Source organism: Natator depressus, chromosome 1, assembly GCF_965152275.1.
Source record: "Natator depressus isolate rNatDep1 chromosome 1, rNatDep2.hap1, whole genome shotgun sequence".
In the NCBI taxonomy this organism is placed as follows: domain Eukaryota; kingdom Metazoa; phylum Chordata; order Testudines; family Cheloniidae; genus Natator; species Natator depressus.
The window spans coordinates 56,083,772-56,102,593 of NC_134234.1; the positions used below are offsets into that span (position 1 = coordinate 56,083,772).

General features: G+C 38.8%; 1 protein-coding gene across 1 annotated transcript in view; it reads right to left on the reverse strand.

The window, feature by feature from the left end:
* Positions 1-370: 370 nt before the first annotated feature.
* Positions 371-18,822, reverse strand: part of RNASEH2B (ribonuclease H2 subunit B) — a 46,346-nt gene continuing 27,894 nt past the window's right edge. Inside the window, exons 7-12 of the mRNA XM_074957064.1 lie at positions 14,603-14,667; positions 12,695-12,800; positions 9,325-9,406; positions 6,385-6,427; positions 3,924-4,004; positions 371-790 (exon numbers count right to left, since the gene is read on the reverse strand). Coding sequence (XP_074813165.1) covers positions 683-790; positions 3,924-4,004; positions 6,385-6,427; positions 9,325-9,406; positions 12,695-12,800; positions 14,603-14,667 — 485 coding nt within the window. The 3' untranslated portion in view covers positions 371-682. The remainder of the gene's footprint in view (positions 791-3,923; positions 4,005-6,384; positions 6,428-9,324; positions 9,407-12,694; positions 12,801-14,602; positions 14,668-18,822) is intronic.

Here is an 18,822-nt window from a genome sequence, read left to right on the forward strand (position 1 = left end):
AAAGATACATAATTTTTTTTAGCAGATTTATCACACAACTTTTCAGTGATGTTATAATTTTTAAAGATGGTGTAGAGGTGTATATGCAGGGAAGCACTATGAGGGTACGTCTACACAGCGATAAAAGACCCATGGGCCAGCCACGGCTGGCCCAGGTCAGCTGACTCAAGCTTGTGGGCTAAAAATTGCTGTGCAGATGTTCGGGCTCAGGTTGGAGTCCAAGCTCTGGGATCCTGTTAGGATTTTTTATCTCTGGATAGACATATCCCAAGTGCCACAGCTTATCTAAAACTCAGCATACTTCTATAAATACAGAAAACACAACAAACATTTGTTTCATACATCAATTTATTATGCTATATTAGTTTTGTTATTTATTGCAATTACAACAAAAACAACGCAGGAATTCTGGGTGCAAAGATAACCTACCCTAAGCAGCTCTCACATCACGTGTTTTGACCTGGGCTAATAAGGAAACCTTAAGAAGCTGCTCCAGTCTGATTTTATACAACATGTAAATCTCAGAAATGTAACACACTCACTAGATCCAAAAATCCTGCTTTAAAATCCTCATTAGCTGTAATAAACCAACAACAAAAACAGGGGAAAAAAGAGTTAGCTTTAGAACAATAGTAACTACAAAAATAATTATGTATCAAAAATATGTTTTAGTTTCAAATCTTTATTTTGTTGCTTTAGGTTTTGCGCTAAAGAAAGCAGACATGGTTTTCATTCCAGTCTTGTCAACTTTGGCCAGAGCTTTCTGAGCAGCAGACATCTTGCTAGTTGTCTGTTAACGAAATGAGGTAAAGAGAGAAAAAAAGAAAAATTACTGAGCAAATCTGCAGAAGGGGATGCTAATCTACAAACTCACACATACTGAAATCAGTTAAAGGTTTGCTTGGTTTCTTAGTCTACAGTATACAGCAGGGAAAGATGATGTGGGATAAAACTGAAGGAAAAAACCTTACAATTTTGAGATTTTTCAATAGAAAATAGTTGTCATGAATTATTTAAGCTCAAAGACAGAGAATCTGTTAAGAGGACAAGGAAGCAAAATATCTCTCCCTCCTGCAGAATGAAGTATCCTAACTCAAATGCTTACTTTGGATAATCCTGGAGTGTACATTAACAGGAATAATGCGCGCAATACAACAGACGTATACTGTACCCTGTGACTCAGTCTCATGATTATGTTGTCAGCCGGCTGAATTACAGCCTTGCATTACAGATGATGAATAATTCACACTGATTTACTATCGAAATCTTTTAGAACAGTGAAATAAAGGGAAAGAGAGGAAAGGACACTAACGATGAAAGAGGTAACCAAGGTTTGAAAAGCATGTTGAGGCCACTGGGACAGCTTCCTAGAGACTGTTACACCTAAAACACATTTTATGTGCCACATTTTATAGAGCTGACCTCCTTCCCTTCTTACATTTTAAAATAGCATGCTTCACATCTCTAGCCATTTTCCCTATTAAGAAATCTTTGCATTGACCTTTCCTTCTGTTAGTCCTCCTACTGTAGGACTTCACAATTTCACTCAATTTGGGTTCAGCTATGATGTTATGAACAGGATAATGATATGCAACCAACAGTAAGATTATCTGCATTACTTACAGTGCAAACAAAAACACTGCCAAAGTATTTTAAAAGTGCAGTACACTGAACAGAACCCACGAGCCAATTCATCCTTCCCAGATGCTCTTAACTACATATTTTGTTATTTCAGAAGTAAATCAAATTTAATATTAAAGCTTTCTTCAGTCCTTTTTGTATCTTTGTGCCAAGATTCAAAAACTGCATGTACATGGTATGGGAGTGGGGAAAAAAATGGAGCTTTTGAGTCATTTATCACAAGAACATAGGGGAACTCCTGTACCGTCCTTTAAGGCTGTGGAATGCCCCTAAGGGTTTGTGGGAAAGGGCAGAGGTGCGGGGGAGGGAATGGAACAACCACTAGGACAGAGGTGGGCAAACTACGGCCCGCGGGACCGTCCTGCCCAGCCCCTGAGCTCTCGACCGGGGAGGCTAGCCTCTGGCCCCTCCCCTGCTGTTCCCCTTCCCCCGCAGTCTGAGTTCACTGTGCCACCCATGCTCTGACATGCCACTCCTGTGGGGCAATGCGGCGGCATGGCTTGCTCCTGCATGGTAAGGGGGCGGGGAGCAGTCAGGGAACGGGGAGCAGGGGAGGTTGGATCGGGGGTGAGGTCCTGGGGGGCAGTGGTGTGGACAGGGGTTGGGGCAGTCAGGGGACAGGGAGAAGGGGTGGCTGGATAGGGGGTGGGGTTGCGGAGGTCCCAGGAGCAAGGTGGTCGGGGACAAGGAGCAGGGGGGGTTGGATGGGTTGGGTTGTGAGGGGGGCAGTCAGGGGGTGGGAAGTGGGAGTGGGCGGATAGGGGGTGGGGCCAGGCTGTTTGGAGAGGCACAGCCTTCCCTACCCAGCCCTCCATATAGTTTTGTAACCCCGATGTGGCCCTCGGGCCAAAAAGTTTGCCCACCCCTGCACTAGGAGGACCCACTGGCCACGGCTCCTGGAAGAGTAGAGGTGCAAAGAGCAGTAGCTGTTACAATAACAGCATAGAGTGGGGCTCTATTGCCTCCCTATGGACTGGAGAATTCCTTCTTCTTCAGCATCAACAGAACCACTCAACACCAAGCCTGGCTACTTAGGCTTGGTGCAGAGAGAGGATCTATTTATTTTCATATCTCTGCTTCTCCCCTTGGAGTGACAAAATGGTAGACTCCACTGGACTTCCCTGAAAACTTGCATTGAAGCTGGCAAATTAGGCAGCTGGTATTGATTTACTTTATTAACCCACACAAACAACTGCACAGTACAACACCTGTGGGCAAATTAAGACCTGTTTGAAAATACCTGGGAATTTAAATCAATGTTGCCTCCCTTGCCCCTTTTTTAAAAATAATACAACAGCAAACTAATTGCACTCCCATTTTCCATAATAAATAAATAATAATCCTTTACACTGCTGTAGTAGCTTTCATCCAAGGGGCTCAGAAAGCTTTATAAACATTCACTAAGCCATATAACATTAGTTAAGTAAGTGGCTATCTAAGGCCCACCACTAAAACACAGTCACCTTTGCAGTTATTTAACATTACACTGCAACACTACACAACAGTTTAGAATGGGAAATTAAGACTATCATGTCAAATGGAAACTGCAGGTAGAGTTTAAAGAAGGAGAATGCAATTGCTTTCACTACATTTTTTCCAGGACTCTGGAATCAACACTTCTGTGGTACCTCTTATGAAATGTGCCATGATAAATGGTGATAATATATGGTCACGACCTTCATGTCAAACCTTTTCGATTGCTTCAAAAATTTCTGACCTGCCTTATTCACAAACAATTAAGTACCTCAAAAGAATATTAACTGCTTTAGAAGACTTGGCAGGATCAATATATTCAGGGGATAAAATACCAGGAACAGTAAAAGGACAGTGCTGACATGAGAACAAATGGATATAAACTGACCAAGAGTAAATTTAGGCTGGAAATTAGAAGAAGGTTTCTAACCATCAGAGGAGTGAGGTTGGGGAACAGCCGTCCAACTGGAGTAGCGGAAACAAGGAACCTAACTGGTCTCAAGATGGAGTTTGATAAGTTTATGAACAGGATTATATGATGGGGTTGCCTGAGATAGCAGGGAACTGGACTCAATGACCCAGAAAGTCACTTTCAGTCTGGTTCTTATCAAGGTGAACCCACCTACAATACAGTACATTGATTCTAATTCAGAACACGTTGAATATACTTTCCGAAAACATCCATTTTACATTTGCTTTTCTGAATAAGAGGCACATTGCAAAAAATGGGCACCCTGTGTAACTATTTGACCAGCATTAAAACACGCTTTAACAAAATGTGGGCATGCACACGCATAAAGCACACATACCTTTTTGTTCTTGAGATCACTGCTGTTAAACTTAGTGTAGTCTTCTTCTGCTTCCACAGGTGCATCTGAGAATTTCCTTTTCTGAAATGTTAAGAGTGATGAAGTTGCTCTGTCAACCACTACGCTGATGTACACACACTGAACATTAAAGCTGAAAAGGCCCTCGGGCTTTCTGGTGTAAGCTAGACACTGAAATGGCACAGGCAACCAAACAAGTAATATGCAATATAGTACTGGTAGGTCTCTTTTCCTAACAGTCTCCTCAAGAAACAGGAGGATAAACAGTATCTCTTCACTATTCAGAGAAGTTTGGTTAGTTTTGTAGGAAACACATTTTCTTCTCTTTTGCCCACAGAAGACTGATTTATAGAATCACTTACATATACATTTCAATTTCCAACCTTTGCCTTTAGTTTTTAATTCAGAGACTATTTGACTCATCTTTATGGATTAGTGCTGAAAAGTATTATCTACTGGCCAAGGAACAGGGGACAAAATTCAGGTCCTTGTGGTCTCTTGGGACTGGAAAGCACAAAGCAATCCTACATTTGGAACAATGTCTAATCTGTTTGTTGCATACAACCTCTCCTGGGATCGCTACTTTCCACAATCTGGTAATGTTCATATGTTGACTTGTTTGACATACATTGACTTGTTTTTGCTCAATGCTCTCTAATTTCAGTTCAGTGACAATCTAAGAGCCTAACTGTTCGAGTTGCTAGCTATCCTTAACTACTATTGAAGTCAATCGAACTCAAGGGAGTTCAGCACTTGATATGATCAGGCCTTAAGAATGCATGTTTCTTTCCCTAAGCTGTGTGCATTTGGCATTTCACAAATGTAATGAGTGCTTTTATTTTTTTTTTAAATTTTCAGAAACAATTACCATTGCCTTAATATCCTGTGAAATCTGAGCTGCAGCCTTTCTAGTTTCTTTGCCAGAGTGAGTGATAGTGAAAGTAACCTGAATGGTAACCGTTCTATTTTAAATCCTTATTTTTTACTCTATTTATTGGCACTTGTGATCTCTCTCACTGGCACAAAAACCAGGTCTGCATCTTAGATTTCTCAGGCCCTTAGGACCAGATCCAACAGCAGCTGTTTTTTTAGTTCAATCCAAGTTGGAGCAGGCCCTTTGGGAGGTAGTTTTCTTAAATGCTACACTATAAGAACATTTTTAAATGACAGCCTAACAATAAATTATGATGTCCCTCTTTTGGAATCTTCATGTTTTTAACTTTCAGTAAAACTTTTGTAGTTCAGCTTTAAGTGATCTCAAGTATTTTGCGTGGCTATGTATTATGATCTGACAGCACCAGACTTCATACTCTGAGAAGATATAGTGATTACAATGCAAGATTGGTGGTTACAATTAATGGGATGGTTGGCATGTGTCACATGAAGAGTTCAGACTTCCTCAAAAAGTCTTGTAATAGAAGAGTAAGCTTGGTAATATGCTCCAGCTAGTAGACATTTGTAGCTATACTCTAAGGCTCCTGTGTCTCTCCCCCTTCAGAAATTTATTTCAGATTATTATTTAAGAAGCAATTACTTTGTATTAGTAAGAGACATACATCAGATCTGTCTTGATTTGTAGGAACCATACATTTTGTCCTAACACACACCTTGGTTTCACATAAGAGAAATTTTAAAATAAGCTAAAACAGAAGGTTTAAAGCAAATCAAATTTCACCTAATTTATGCCTTGATCCTGTAAAGCAGTGAGATAAAACATATTAAAGTAGCATTTTAAGCCCTGAACCTACAAAGATTTACACATGTGCTCAACACACCGTGAGCAGCCATGTGGAAGTCAATGGGACCGCAGACATTATTTCACAGTCAAACTATTGAACAAAATTCTAAAAATGGCTTGAGTTGTAATCACACTGTTGATTATTTTTAGAAGTCACTAGACCTTTCTAAAAACAGATTCTCAGCACTATCCAAACAGTGTAATAGACATTCATACACATTGTATAATCCACATCACAAGAACGCTCAACAGAGTTAGTGTAACACCTAATGAATATCACTTGGCTCAAGACAGAATCAAAGGAATAAATTGTGGCCACAGTTACTTCCATGTGGTTGGACAGGTGTAACTTTTATGAAAAAGACATGAGGTCATATAGTCCCATCAATCTACCAACAAGAGATGCTCAATTTTTTTGATTTTTCATTATAAGAACAGGAAAAAATTATTGACAAAGATGACTGAAATTTTGATGAATAAAAAATAGAAAAATATTTGGCAAAATTTTTGGGATCCGCCTCCCCCTATATTTCTGATCAGTGCTACTACAATGCAGGTTTGCTCCTTACTGCATATTTTTTAATGCTTTGTCCAGTCTAGTTTTAATTGCCTCAAACATTTGAGAGAGACTAATCCACAACAAAACAGACATCCATCAAGAAGTTTTATTAGTTTTCTACCTTAAAATTTTTCCTATTTTCCTACCTTTAGCGGGGGGTCTGCTTCTGGACTTGTAAGTTCTGGAAGCCTTCAGAATAAAAGATTTTAAGTTACAGTTTTCATATAGAAACAAATCAATATATTGGAATATAACTTTTGAATATGTTAACCTGAAATTACATTCCTCTCCCACAAAGAGGGCATCAATGCTAATCCCATCAATCACCCTCAGAATATTTTCCACTTCATTTCATATTACTTTTATGACACACTAACGATGAGAGCCAAGTTTTCGAAAGAAGTGGCTAGTGGGGTGACCATTAGGTTTAATCATCTTAGGTGACAACTGAAAGAGGCCTGAGTTTCAGAAAGTGCTGAGCAAACACCCCCTGAAAATCAGTCCCCTTTAATGGTGTCAAGTCAGATACCTAAAACAGAGGAAAACCCAAATCACTAGTTACTTCTGAAAACCTTGGCTATGAGCTGTGAAAGGATATTTTATATATATAGCAGCTGATTGAGTGAGAATTGAGAGGCAGTGTAGCTTAATCGCTAGACCACTGCAGTGGAACCCAGGAGTTCTGGGTCCTATTCCTGGCACTGCAACTAGCCTACTGGGTGACTTGGGAAAGTAACTTCACCTCTCTCTGTCTCAGCATCTCCTCTATAAAATGGCGATAACAACATCGACCTTTGTAAAGCACTTTGAGATGAATGGATTAAAAGTGCTATGAAGGGCTAGGTATTATTATTATATTAGTATATTTCTACTTGCAAAACATGCTGTTCACATTCACAATGCCAACCTAGACTTAATAAAGAGAGTTCCACTCTTCCTAAGAATGGCCATACTGGGTTAGAACAATGGTCCATCTAGCCCAGTATCCTGTTTTTTGACAGTGGCCAGCGATAGATGCTTCAGACAGAACAGGGCAATTATTGAGTGATCCATCTCATCACCCAGTCCTGGCTTCTGGCAGTCAGAGGTTTAGAGGCACCCAGAGCGTGGGGAGGCATCCTTAACGATCTTGGCAAGTAACTATTGATGGACCTATCCCCCATGAACTTACCTAATTCTTTTTTGAACCTGGTTATAGCTCTGGCATTCAAAAAACCACATGGCAAACAATTCCAAAGGTTGACTGTGCGTTGCATGAAGAAGAACTTCCTTTTGTTTGTTTTAAACCTGCTGCCTATTAATTTCATTAGATGACCCTGGGTTCATGTGAAGGGGTAAATAACACTTATTCACTTTCTCCAAACCATTCATGGTTTTATAGACCTCTGTCATATCCCCCTGAGTCATCTCTCTTCTAAGCTGAACAGTCCCGGTCTTCTTTAATCTCTCCTCATATGGAAGCTCTTCCATACCCCTAATCAATTTTATTGCCCTTCCCTGTACTTTTTTCCAGTTCTAATATCTTTTTTGAGATAAAGTGACCAGAACTGCACGTAGTGTTCAAGGTATGGGAATACCACGGATTTAGACAGTGACATGGTATTTTCTATCTCTTTCCTAATGGTTCCTAATACTGTTAGCTTTTTGACTGCTGCAGCACTTCAGCAGATGTTTTCATAGCACTATCCATGATGACGCCAAGATCTCTTTCTGAATAGCGACAGCTAATTTAGACCCCATCATTTGGTATGTATAGTTGGGATTATGTTTTCCAATATGCATTACTGTGCACTTATCAACACTGAATTTCATCTGCTATTTGGTTGCCCATACACCTAGTTTTCTGAGATCCTTTTGTAACTCTTCTCAGCCAGCTTTGAACTTAACTATCTTAAGTAATTTTGTATTGTCTGCAAATTTTGCCATATCACTGTTTACCTTCATTTCCTGATCATTTATGAATATGTTGAACTACACTGGTGCGAGTATAGATACTTGGGGGACCCGCTATTTACTTCTCACCATAGTGAAAGCTGACCATTTATTTGTACCCTTTGATTCCTATCTTTTAACTAGTTACTAATCCATTGAAGAACTTTCCTCTTATCCCATGACTGAAGAACCTTTGCAGAGGGACCTTGTCAAAGGCTTTCTGAAAGTCCAAATACACTAATCCACTGGATCACCTTTGTCTACATTTGTCAATACTTTCAAAGCATTCTAATAGGCATGATTTCTCTTTACAAAAGCTGTGCTGATTCTTCCCCAATATATCATGTTCATCTACGTGTCTGATAATTCTGTTCTTTGCTATTGTTGGCACTGAAGTTAGGCTTACTGGCCTGTAATTGCCATGATTGCCTCTGGAGCTTTAAAAAAAAAAAAATACTGACATTACATTAGCTGTCCTCCAGTCATCTGGTACAGAGGCTGTTAAGTGATAGGTTACATTCCATAGTTAGTTGTTCCACAATTTCATAACTGAGTTTGTTCAGAGCTCTTGGGTGAATACCATTTGGTCCTGTGACTTATTACTGTTTAGTTTATCAATTTGTTCCAGAACTTCCTCTACTGACACCTCAATTTGGAAAAGTTCCTCAGATTTGTCACCTAAAAAGAACGGCTCAGGTGTGGGAATCTCCCTCACATCTTCACGATAAAGACTGATGCAAAGAATCCATTTAGGTTCTCTGCAATGGCTTTGTCTTCCTTAGGTGCTCCTTTAGCACCTTGATAACTCACTGGCCCCCCCAGTTGTTTGGCAGGCTTCCTGTTTCTGATATACTTAAAAAAAAAGTTTTCCTGTTATTTTGTGTGTCTTTTGCAAATTGGTTTTCAAATTCTTTTTTGGCCTGCCTAATTATACTTTTACATTTGACTTGCCAGAATTTATGTTCCTTTCTATTTTCTTCAGTAGGATTTGACTTCCTCCTCCAATTCCTACCCTCCTCAGATATTTAATAAGTGACAAAAATATCTCTATCAGTCCCTGTAACTTGATGGTCAAAGTTACAGTATTCAGTAGAAAAGGTCATCTGCAGAGCAATGTGTGTCATATAAAGCTAACAAATAATTAAAATACTTACTGTAAGTACTTAGATAGCTCAACACTCAGATCTTCAGAAATATATTCTGATATTAAACCATGGGCATATCGTACATAGTCATCTGAAAGTTAAAAACAAACAAACATGATTCGGAGAAAGAGAGTGTGCATCCATGTTATACAGTCACAGGACTGCTTTTCAATCCATGCTCTTGTATGTCACTATAACCCATTATGATGAGCTAATGCTAAGAAACTACTAACAGACACATGACGTTTCTCTTTGTTGAGTAGTTTATGTTATATGACACTTGTAGGTTTAATTAAAAAGCAAGGAGTTACTATGCTTACTTTGTCAGCACAGATGTTATTAATCTCTGTGGCATGTACTTTATAAAACCTGTTTGCTTTCTGAGAACTCTAAATATAATCTATTTTTTCTGCACAATTAATTTTTAAAAAATGCTGCAGAAGTAAAAAGCTGACTCAACAAAATGTGTAATCATTAATTTTAAAGCATCTGGATCCTACAATTATTTGGCAACAGTTTCAGTACTAAAATATATTTCTGGCTTCAACTGAAAACAATTAGATGAGACAATGAGTCTATTTCAAAGCCTTGTACTTAATGTCAGTATTTTATGAAAAATGCCAAGGCATATCTAAACATCACTGGCAAGACAGGATAATTATCTGTGGAAATATGAACTACTAGAAGCTGTTTTCAGGACAGGAAACTCTTGCTATAAAAGTTTTTCTGGAAATCAAACCTTTGGCAACATGAAGTCCTAAAACATCTCTTTTTCTGTCCCCCTCCCCACAAAAAGGCAAAACAAGGCTTAGCTCCTGCAAACTCTTCTGTATGTGAATAACTTGATGTCAATGGGGCTATTAGAGAGCAACTTTACTCACATGCATAAATGTTTGCACAAGCAGACCCCAAGCCAATACCTTGCCTCTTAATTAGCCTTAAAAACAGCCAAGCACTTCAACCCTCTCCCCCGAACTATATGGAAGCATATGGTAAACCAGCCCCCAGAGTAGCAAAGATATATTTTTCCTGGGTCAGAGATGGTTTGCCACACACGATTATGTGAAGTTGTGTAATAGCACAAAGCAAATTGGTGCCAAAACAGATACAATTAATAAACTGGCCCCAGTGTGCACATTTTAGCTCTACTGGCACCACTTTCCTGTGTGCTTTACAACAACAAAAAGCAGATTTGTTTCTCACGTATTTCCTCCTTCCTTAACCCCCTTTGGCATCCAAAACCATAAAGGAGTGGTCCAGATCCAACACACTGATTCTGAACTTCACCCTTATACCCCATCTATACCTAAATAGAGATGTTCTTGTTATCTTGCTCTCCTTTTTATGGCACTGAATTGTTAGGTCAAGGCAGTTACTACAGCAATTCTTCACTTCTCTCAGACCCAGATATGAGGCTGCATCACCCCCGTCCTCCAGAAATCTTCACTGGCTTCCTTATTTAAAAATCCAGTACAGAGTTTTCCAAGGAGTTCCTATTGCCACCCTAACCCATACCCTAACTCTTAACCTGCCGCCAGCTTTTCCATTTATTCAGGCCATTTGCTTCTCTTCTCAAATGTCAGAGAATTTTGTATCTCCCTTCCTTGTCTTTTCTCAGCGGGCTTCTCCCACACTGCTCTCACCATATGAAATAGCCTCCCTAATAGCAAATCTCATCTCAAGATCCATCTCTTCTCCCTGGCTTATATGACTCCCAACCTTCCTTTCTAATAAAACATTCAGATCCTACACGCTAATCCTTCCTTGTTTCCCTTGTACTCGTTCTCCCATTGGATGCCCTACAACACTTCTGTCTTACCACACCAACAGATGCTACCTGGCGGTTATTACTGTAATCTACACAACTGCATTTACAGGTAGACTGTGAAGATTACTGCCATACTCTTGAATCAGCAACTGTATGCAAAAATCAATTGCACTCTTATCATTGAATGATGATTAAAAATAAGTGTTGAGTAAGTTCCCTTTGACTTTCTGCCAATCCCTTTGCTACATACAGTAGTTAGAGACACTTTAGAACCTCCTCCAAAACTGACCTAACTTTAACCCACAATACTCCCTCCTTCAATGTTGTTCTTTAAAATCTAGACCCTTTTCAATGGCAAAACTATAATAAAGAATATACACACCTTCCTGTAAGGTGGGAGGATACAAAAGAAAACATTGTAGATTGAGACTAACAATAAATTTACCAAAGATAATGGTTAAATATAGTAAAGATGGACCTGATCTGACAGTTGCAATTTCCTTTTATTTATTTAATCTTTTTGGAAGTAATAAAAAGTTACTGTAAAGTTAAAGGCACGCAAGTCTCTCAGCACCACCTCCTTTTTGAAACTATATATTATAATGCACCCCCCTATAAAACTGTCTAGATATCTCTTAAATCTCATTTATGCTTTTTCCTGCATATCATTACTTGATAACTGGTTTTCCACATACTCAGTACTCAGAGTTCAAGAAGCCTGCCACAATTACCTGTTCATTGTTTCCTCATTTTTAGATTGCATGTTGGCTTCTGAACCTCTTAGTAAAGTGAATAATTTACTTCGCTTAATTTGCTCTAATTACTTTCTGAATTTGAATTTCTTCTCTTAAAATTTTGATCTTTTTCTTCATCATAGTGCATATTCTGAAGGGCATATCTAGGATATTTCATAATCCAACCCCTCCGTGACCTTGTCCTCAGGAAAAAAGGTGATCAAAATAATGGTGAAACCTTACAACTTAATGATTATGGTAATAACTCTAACACTTTGGGTGGAATTTTCAAAATCACCTAAATGATTTAGGAACACAAGTCGTAGTGACTTTCAGTAGGACTTGTGCGCAAAAAGGCATTTTTGAAAATCCCCCTTTATATTGTGTGTATTCAATATATTATTAACTCATAATTTATATTATGTGAGTATATATAACATAACTCTGCCTATACATACTGTATAGAGATAATTCATATCTATTATATAAGATTACACGAGATGCATATTCTCTCTCTCTCTGCATAATCATTGCACAGGAGTACGATCCCAACCTGAGTATTTGTTCTCCGAGCACATCAATGAATAGTGATGGTTTGCTGAATTGGCGCCTCAATTAGATCTCACTAGAAGCTATTCAGAACCCTTCTCCCTGTACATTTGGTGCATTATACAATTACCACGTTTCAGGCACCACAGAACTCAAAAGAGTCATGGCACCACTACAGTAACTACACTAAAAACATTTTGGGCAAGAAATATTTTTAAATGTTTACAAACCATTTAAAATTATTGTTAGATTCTAGCTGAGCATCTAAGCTGCAGGTATCTTATCACATAAAGATATATTTAGTTAGAACTACACTTAGTTTTCTTACCTTCTTTAACATCTGTGATTTGTTTGCCGCTGATAAATGTAGCTGATTGCACCCTTCCACCCACACATACATTGCTGCTTTTAAGTACTTTCACTGTCTGGCTGACCTGTAAGGAGCCACAGATTGAAATGTCTAAATCAATGTTGTTCTGCACGTGTGTTAATACAGTGACAAAGCCCTTGTAATTTGGTTTAAAGCACATAAAATGCTCAAGTTATGAACTGTGATGAAACTTAATATACATCTGTAATGACTAGCATATGATCTCAAAAAATTAAAGATCCAGTGTTCCGGCCTGCTGCCTTTGAGACATGGCAGCTAGATTTGCAGCTCCGCTGAGACGGGCTGGAATTTACAGTTGGAGCAGCTATGGATTTTACAGATGATTCATGCACCTGCTCAGAAAAGTAAGGGTTTTTCCATTTCTATTGGAATGGGAATGGAGTCCTGAACAGGAATGGAATGTAATCATCAGGATTCTGTAGGCCAGGGCATTGTCAGATTCAATATAAGAGAGAGACTGTCAGTAGAGAAGGATCCAATTTTGTTTTGGAGGTCACGGAATCCGTGACTTTAATGGACCTCCATGACTTCTTTTGCTTCAGCCCATGGGGCTGGAGAAGCTGTCAGTCCCTGCCCAGGAGCAGCAGTGGGGCCGGAGTAGTGGTCGGTGGTCAGCCCCTGCCACAGGAGCAGCAGCTGGACTGAGTCAGCCCCCGGGGGTGGAGAAGCTATCAGCTCCAACCGAGGAGCAGAGGCGGGGATGGAGCAGAGGCCAGCCCCCGGCGGGGCTCCGACTATTAGTTCCCACCCCCTCAGGTATTTTTAGTAAAAGTCACAGACAGGTCACAGGCTTCCGTGAATTTTTGTTTATTGTCCATGACTTTTACTAAAAATACCCTGATAAAATCTTAACCTTATCAATAGATCAAGAACATTATAATTATATACCAGGCACCTGCAAAAACATGAATATTCAGCCATGGATGTGAAAATTAATATCAGAGATGTGAAACTATATGGGCTCTTCCAGTGATATTTTTCCCTTATACCAGCCTTGGAAAAATTCCACTTAACCCAGACCAGTACTTCCTTTAACAGGCAAGAACATTATTGTTATCCCCCCCACCCCGCCCATGATCATGGCAAAAGGTGGGAAGTAGTTTTTGTACTTGGGGTGGTAAATGTTAATGACAATTTTTCAGGGCTCCCTTACATCTTGTGATTGACATAGATTTAATCATTTTCTCAGATGGATGCTGTTGCAGATGATCTATTCTGATTGAAAGGATCTGCTTCTTTGTGTACAACAGCTTGGACAAGTACAGCAGCTTGGACAACAGCTTACCTGACACAGTACAATTTCTTTTAGGCATAGAGAGTGTGGGCAGGCTTGTTTCACAGGTGATACATAGTTGCACGACCCCACCAGTATTAGGGGAGACAATGTAGAGAGCTCATGAGGAACACAGTTGCATCAAATCACAGCAGTGTTCAAGGTATGCTTCCCTCCATGTCTGGCCGGCTGCTATGGGCTAGGGAGCGAGAAATGGTCATAGCCTTGCTTCCTTCCCATGCTTTAAGGCAAAGAGCAGTCCCTGAGCTCAGGGACAGCATAGAAATAGCAACTGTAGCCTACTCTGGACCTTTCTGCGCCTGTGCAGGGACTAACCACAGTCTGGTTCTGTCTAAGAGGGAATCTGCTAAAAATCTGCTATTTCCTTAACACTTTATATTTGTCACATTCTAAAGTATGACAGCTTTACTGATGTGTTTACTCTTGTTCAACGGGATATGGACTTTGAATATACTCACGTTTTGTGATTCAAATATAATGTGAAGAAAACTTCTTACTATTTTAAATTTTGAACATAAAAGCTCTTTGAAAGCAAAAGAGAAACATAATACCTTTTTCTTTAACCACTTCAATGTCTTCTCTTGGCTGTATTTATAAAATTTCTTATTGCCAATTTCTAGGATAAAACAAAACAAGGGAATAAAGTCATAACTGGTTTTCATTTTCAATACATTAAAAACTCAAAAGATGCACATAAGGCATGGAAGTTATTTCATAGTTTGCACATGTCATCAGGGTAATAATACTGAAAAATATTGGAAATGTGGAAAAACAACACAGCAAGCTGATGTTCACGAGACCATGCAACTTGACAATTGTCTCTAATTAACCCTGATTCAGGAAAGCACATGTGTTATTTAAGTACATGAATAGTCTCAGTCCAATGGTTTCAAAAGTGGTGTCAATGAGACTATTTACATGATCAAAGTTGAGCACATGCTTAAGTGCTTTGCTGAATCCCTTTTGACACATGCCAACAGACGGTTACATTTATAAGTGATATGGTCACAGCTGTTTTTTTCGTCTCAGGTTCAGTTCCTAGTCAATTTGTTGTTAAGCCTCATGTCTTAAACCTGGACTTTGTAAACAGATGCATCTGGCACCAAAAGCAGAAAAAAAGAATAGTTTATAAAAAATATTTCACTGCTCTTCCAAGCATTCTCCCCCAAAGAGTCATAGGATGGTGGATAGCAACATTCTCTTTTTCATCTCCTCCTCCTGCTTCTAAATAATTTAACATAAATGTCAAAGCAAACAAGTTGTAGTTCTTAAAAAAAAAAAAAAAGTGAAAACATGCAAATTATTTGGGGATGGTAATATGTCTTATCTATTATTTGTTAAGCACAATACAAATTAATTATGATATATGTATTAAAATATTTTCCATATCTGCAACTATGAGAGCATAAACATTCATTGCTGATGAATGATTAGTTATCTGCGTGTGCTGGGGCAAATGGAAGAGGAAATTACAAAGATTTCAGGAAAATTTCAGCATAGAATTGCACACTAAATTAACAGTCCGGAAATTGAATGAAATGTGTAAGATGTGAAAGATGTGAATGTGAAAGATTATATAGCAGACTTTAGACACACCACATTTCAATCTTGCTCTTTAACAGGTATTTCAATAGGGTTTAATAACCTATATAACATTACCATTAATACTTACATCTGTTTTATGTAATTTAAAAGGTCTGATACCATACTCCAGCACTAGACTCATGGAGTTTCTTTCTCTCCCTGCAAACAACCAACAACGCTTTATTTATGGTTCCTTCGGCATTTCCTTCTTTGAGGTTTATTTTGGCTCTTTCAAACTGCATACAAATATCTAATTGTTATGTACTTTTTGTGTGTGCATAGCAGGGGACGGTGAGGGGTTGGGGAATGTTACATACAAGATATAGTTTAATTTCATCTCAACCATGGCAGAAGAGTAAAAAAGTAAATATTTTTACATAGCAAAAAAGAAAAGAAAACTCCAAATACTATGCTTCATTTTATAACTGACCTGTTGCAGATTAAGTAGTTAGTTGCGATATTGTTGGCTACAGCCTTTTGGGACTCAAAAAAAAGCTTTAAAATGGTTCTTAAAAGAAAAAAAGTTTGATAGAAGCACAAAAGGGATACACGAACCTGTTTGTTGCTCAAAGAAACTAACATGATTTGGGTCCAAGAATATAATGCACAATTTTTGGATTTCCCTTATCTGAGAAAGTTCGAGGAGAGGACACCCTCTTGCCATCCTCCCCAAATCCATGTTGAAAAATAGTTCAAGTCCAGATTTCCAGGCAGAATCTCCAAACAGCATGAATCAGAGTGACTCAGTTAGGGAAGGAAATGTAGAATGTGAAGCCATTTTCATTAAAACATGAAAAATAATTACACCGAACCCTTCAGAGATCACTTTGTTTGAAAGTATTTTATGCACTTGACAGTTTGTACTATTACATACTAGGAACTGACAATATTTGAGACCTCTGAAGAATTGAAATGAGTTGTGAAAGTCACAAACTGCTGACAAAAGGATTCAATACTGGAACATGGATTTTACATGTAATCCACATTTGATATTGGTGAGAGTTAGCAACTATGTTTGATAATATGAGAATATATTGGAAAGGTTTTTTCTCCCTAATGTGTCTGGTGCCTATAAAACTGGTCTGAGACATCTGGAAAGATTGGGTTTGAGAAATACAAATGGAATATAAGTGGTTCTACAATTAAATAATATGTTCAGCAATTGGGTAATCGCTATGTAGACTTGGAAGTTTCCCTGATGTATTGTTGAGCAAACTGCCTAAAGCACATTTTAACATCTATTTTCTCAGTACTTTCTATAACTCAGAAACTCATATGGCCCCTTTTTTTCCTACCTTCTGGGAATATAAGCTTGGCAATATTACTTAGTTATTCTAATCAGGTAAGTTTTCTTGGCTCTTCATATTAATCACATCAGACAAGATCACAGTGCAACTTTTGCCTTGCAAAATGAAACAAAGAGTAACACTCACAAACTGAAGTTCATAACCCTTTATTAATCCTTTTCTATCATAGTGTCTCCCTCATACATGAACTTATTTTGAAACAATCCTCCTCACCCAGATCTAGTGAACAGAAAGAAGTAATTTCCTCTACCAACGAAGCAGGTGAATGCAAGTTCAGTGTGATTTTTACACAGGAACAGAACTCTGACTGCTTCAGTGCCCTGGCTGCTGGGTGCCAGGCAGGGGGACTTCTAAATGTTAGCCCAGCAAGTGTAAACTATCAGTGCTCTAGGTTCAGAATTTACTACCCAGATTCCCAGTGCCAGTTATGCTTTTTTTTTTTTTTAATTTGTTAAGCACCACTACCATGTTCAGTGCCATCTACAAATACTTCTTGCCCCAAGAAGCTTACTCTCAAATAAGGCAGAGTACACAGAGCAATGAGAGGCCGTAGTAGAGAAGTACTAGGTTCTTTTAGAAATGCATTAGTCATAATACCAGTAGTCCTTGTGAACACTAGACAAAGTAAGTTTTTAAGAGTGATTTGAATGACAAGCGAGTAGTGGGTTGGTAGAAAGGAAACGTGAGACGTGATTAATAGCCCCAAGTGTATTTGTTACATATTAATGTGTGTGGTGCTGTAAAAGAGAAAAAATAGCTAAAGTCCTTGCTCCAAGATACAATCCATAGAACAGACACAAATGGGACAAGCAGCACTTGGAGACCCAGAAATGGTTATGACTAAGAACGGTGTATAAAAAACACTGAATTAAAGTCAATCACATTTTTACATATTTCAAAACAAAATATAAAGATGCTGGTTTCAGAATTTGTGCCAGTTGCTGAAAAGCCTATACAGTATATAAAATTATATACATATATATTTTATATATAAACAAAAGTAAATAATTCCCATTTGTCTAAAGGAATAAAGGAGCTTCCCAGAGGTTGCTCTGTTGTACTATAACTGCATTATTATTTACAGAACCAGCACTGAGATAAGGTTAAGAAAGAAGAACTTTTTATGGTAACCACTATTATATTTTTCCTATGGAATTAAAAAAACCCAACGATTTCCTAAGGGCTACATTGCGATTTGTACTAGGCATCCATGCAAGGGAGTAACCCACCCCCCCTTAATTACCCCTACAGAGACTTCCTAGTCTGGGTGGCTCCGGAGTAAACCACATTATTCCCTCAGTGGAGTAGGTGGATAGAACATTGGCTTCTCCTCCTCCACTTGCTGACCAGCATGGGGGTGGGGCTGAGGGGACTGTAATTTACTTTTGGTACAAACCAGCAGTAAAAATACTACCACTCCAGAGCAAGCAGGGAGAAACAGTGACCTGGAGGCGTATGTGTGTGTCACACAGTGCCTTCTAGGGTTACTCATGGGGTAGTGCAGATTTTGCGCCACCCCTTTGTCTAGGCTGTGCCCAAACTCACACTCTAGCTCTAAAGTAAACAGTCATTCATATCTGCGAAAACTATGTGCAACGTGAGCCTTTCTGAAGAGTTAGTTTTGAAACCAAACAAAATAATCTGCAACTCAGAACAGTAAATCTGAGTGCTGACCTGGGACCCAATCCTGTGAGATGCTGTGCACCTTCAACTACCACTGAAAGGCCTCTACAGACAAGGCTTCCTGCTTTCATCCTTTGACGTGTGTATCATTTCTTTAGTCATTTACCCTCTTTCGCAAGCTAAGCACAGGTTTCTGGTCAGGCCCACAGCTGGGTTACTCTATTCGTTGTACATGTAACTGGGAATAGTAAGGACAC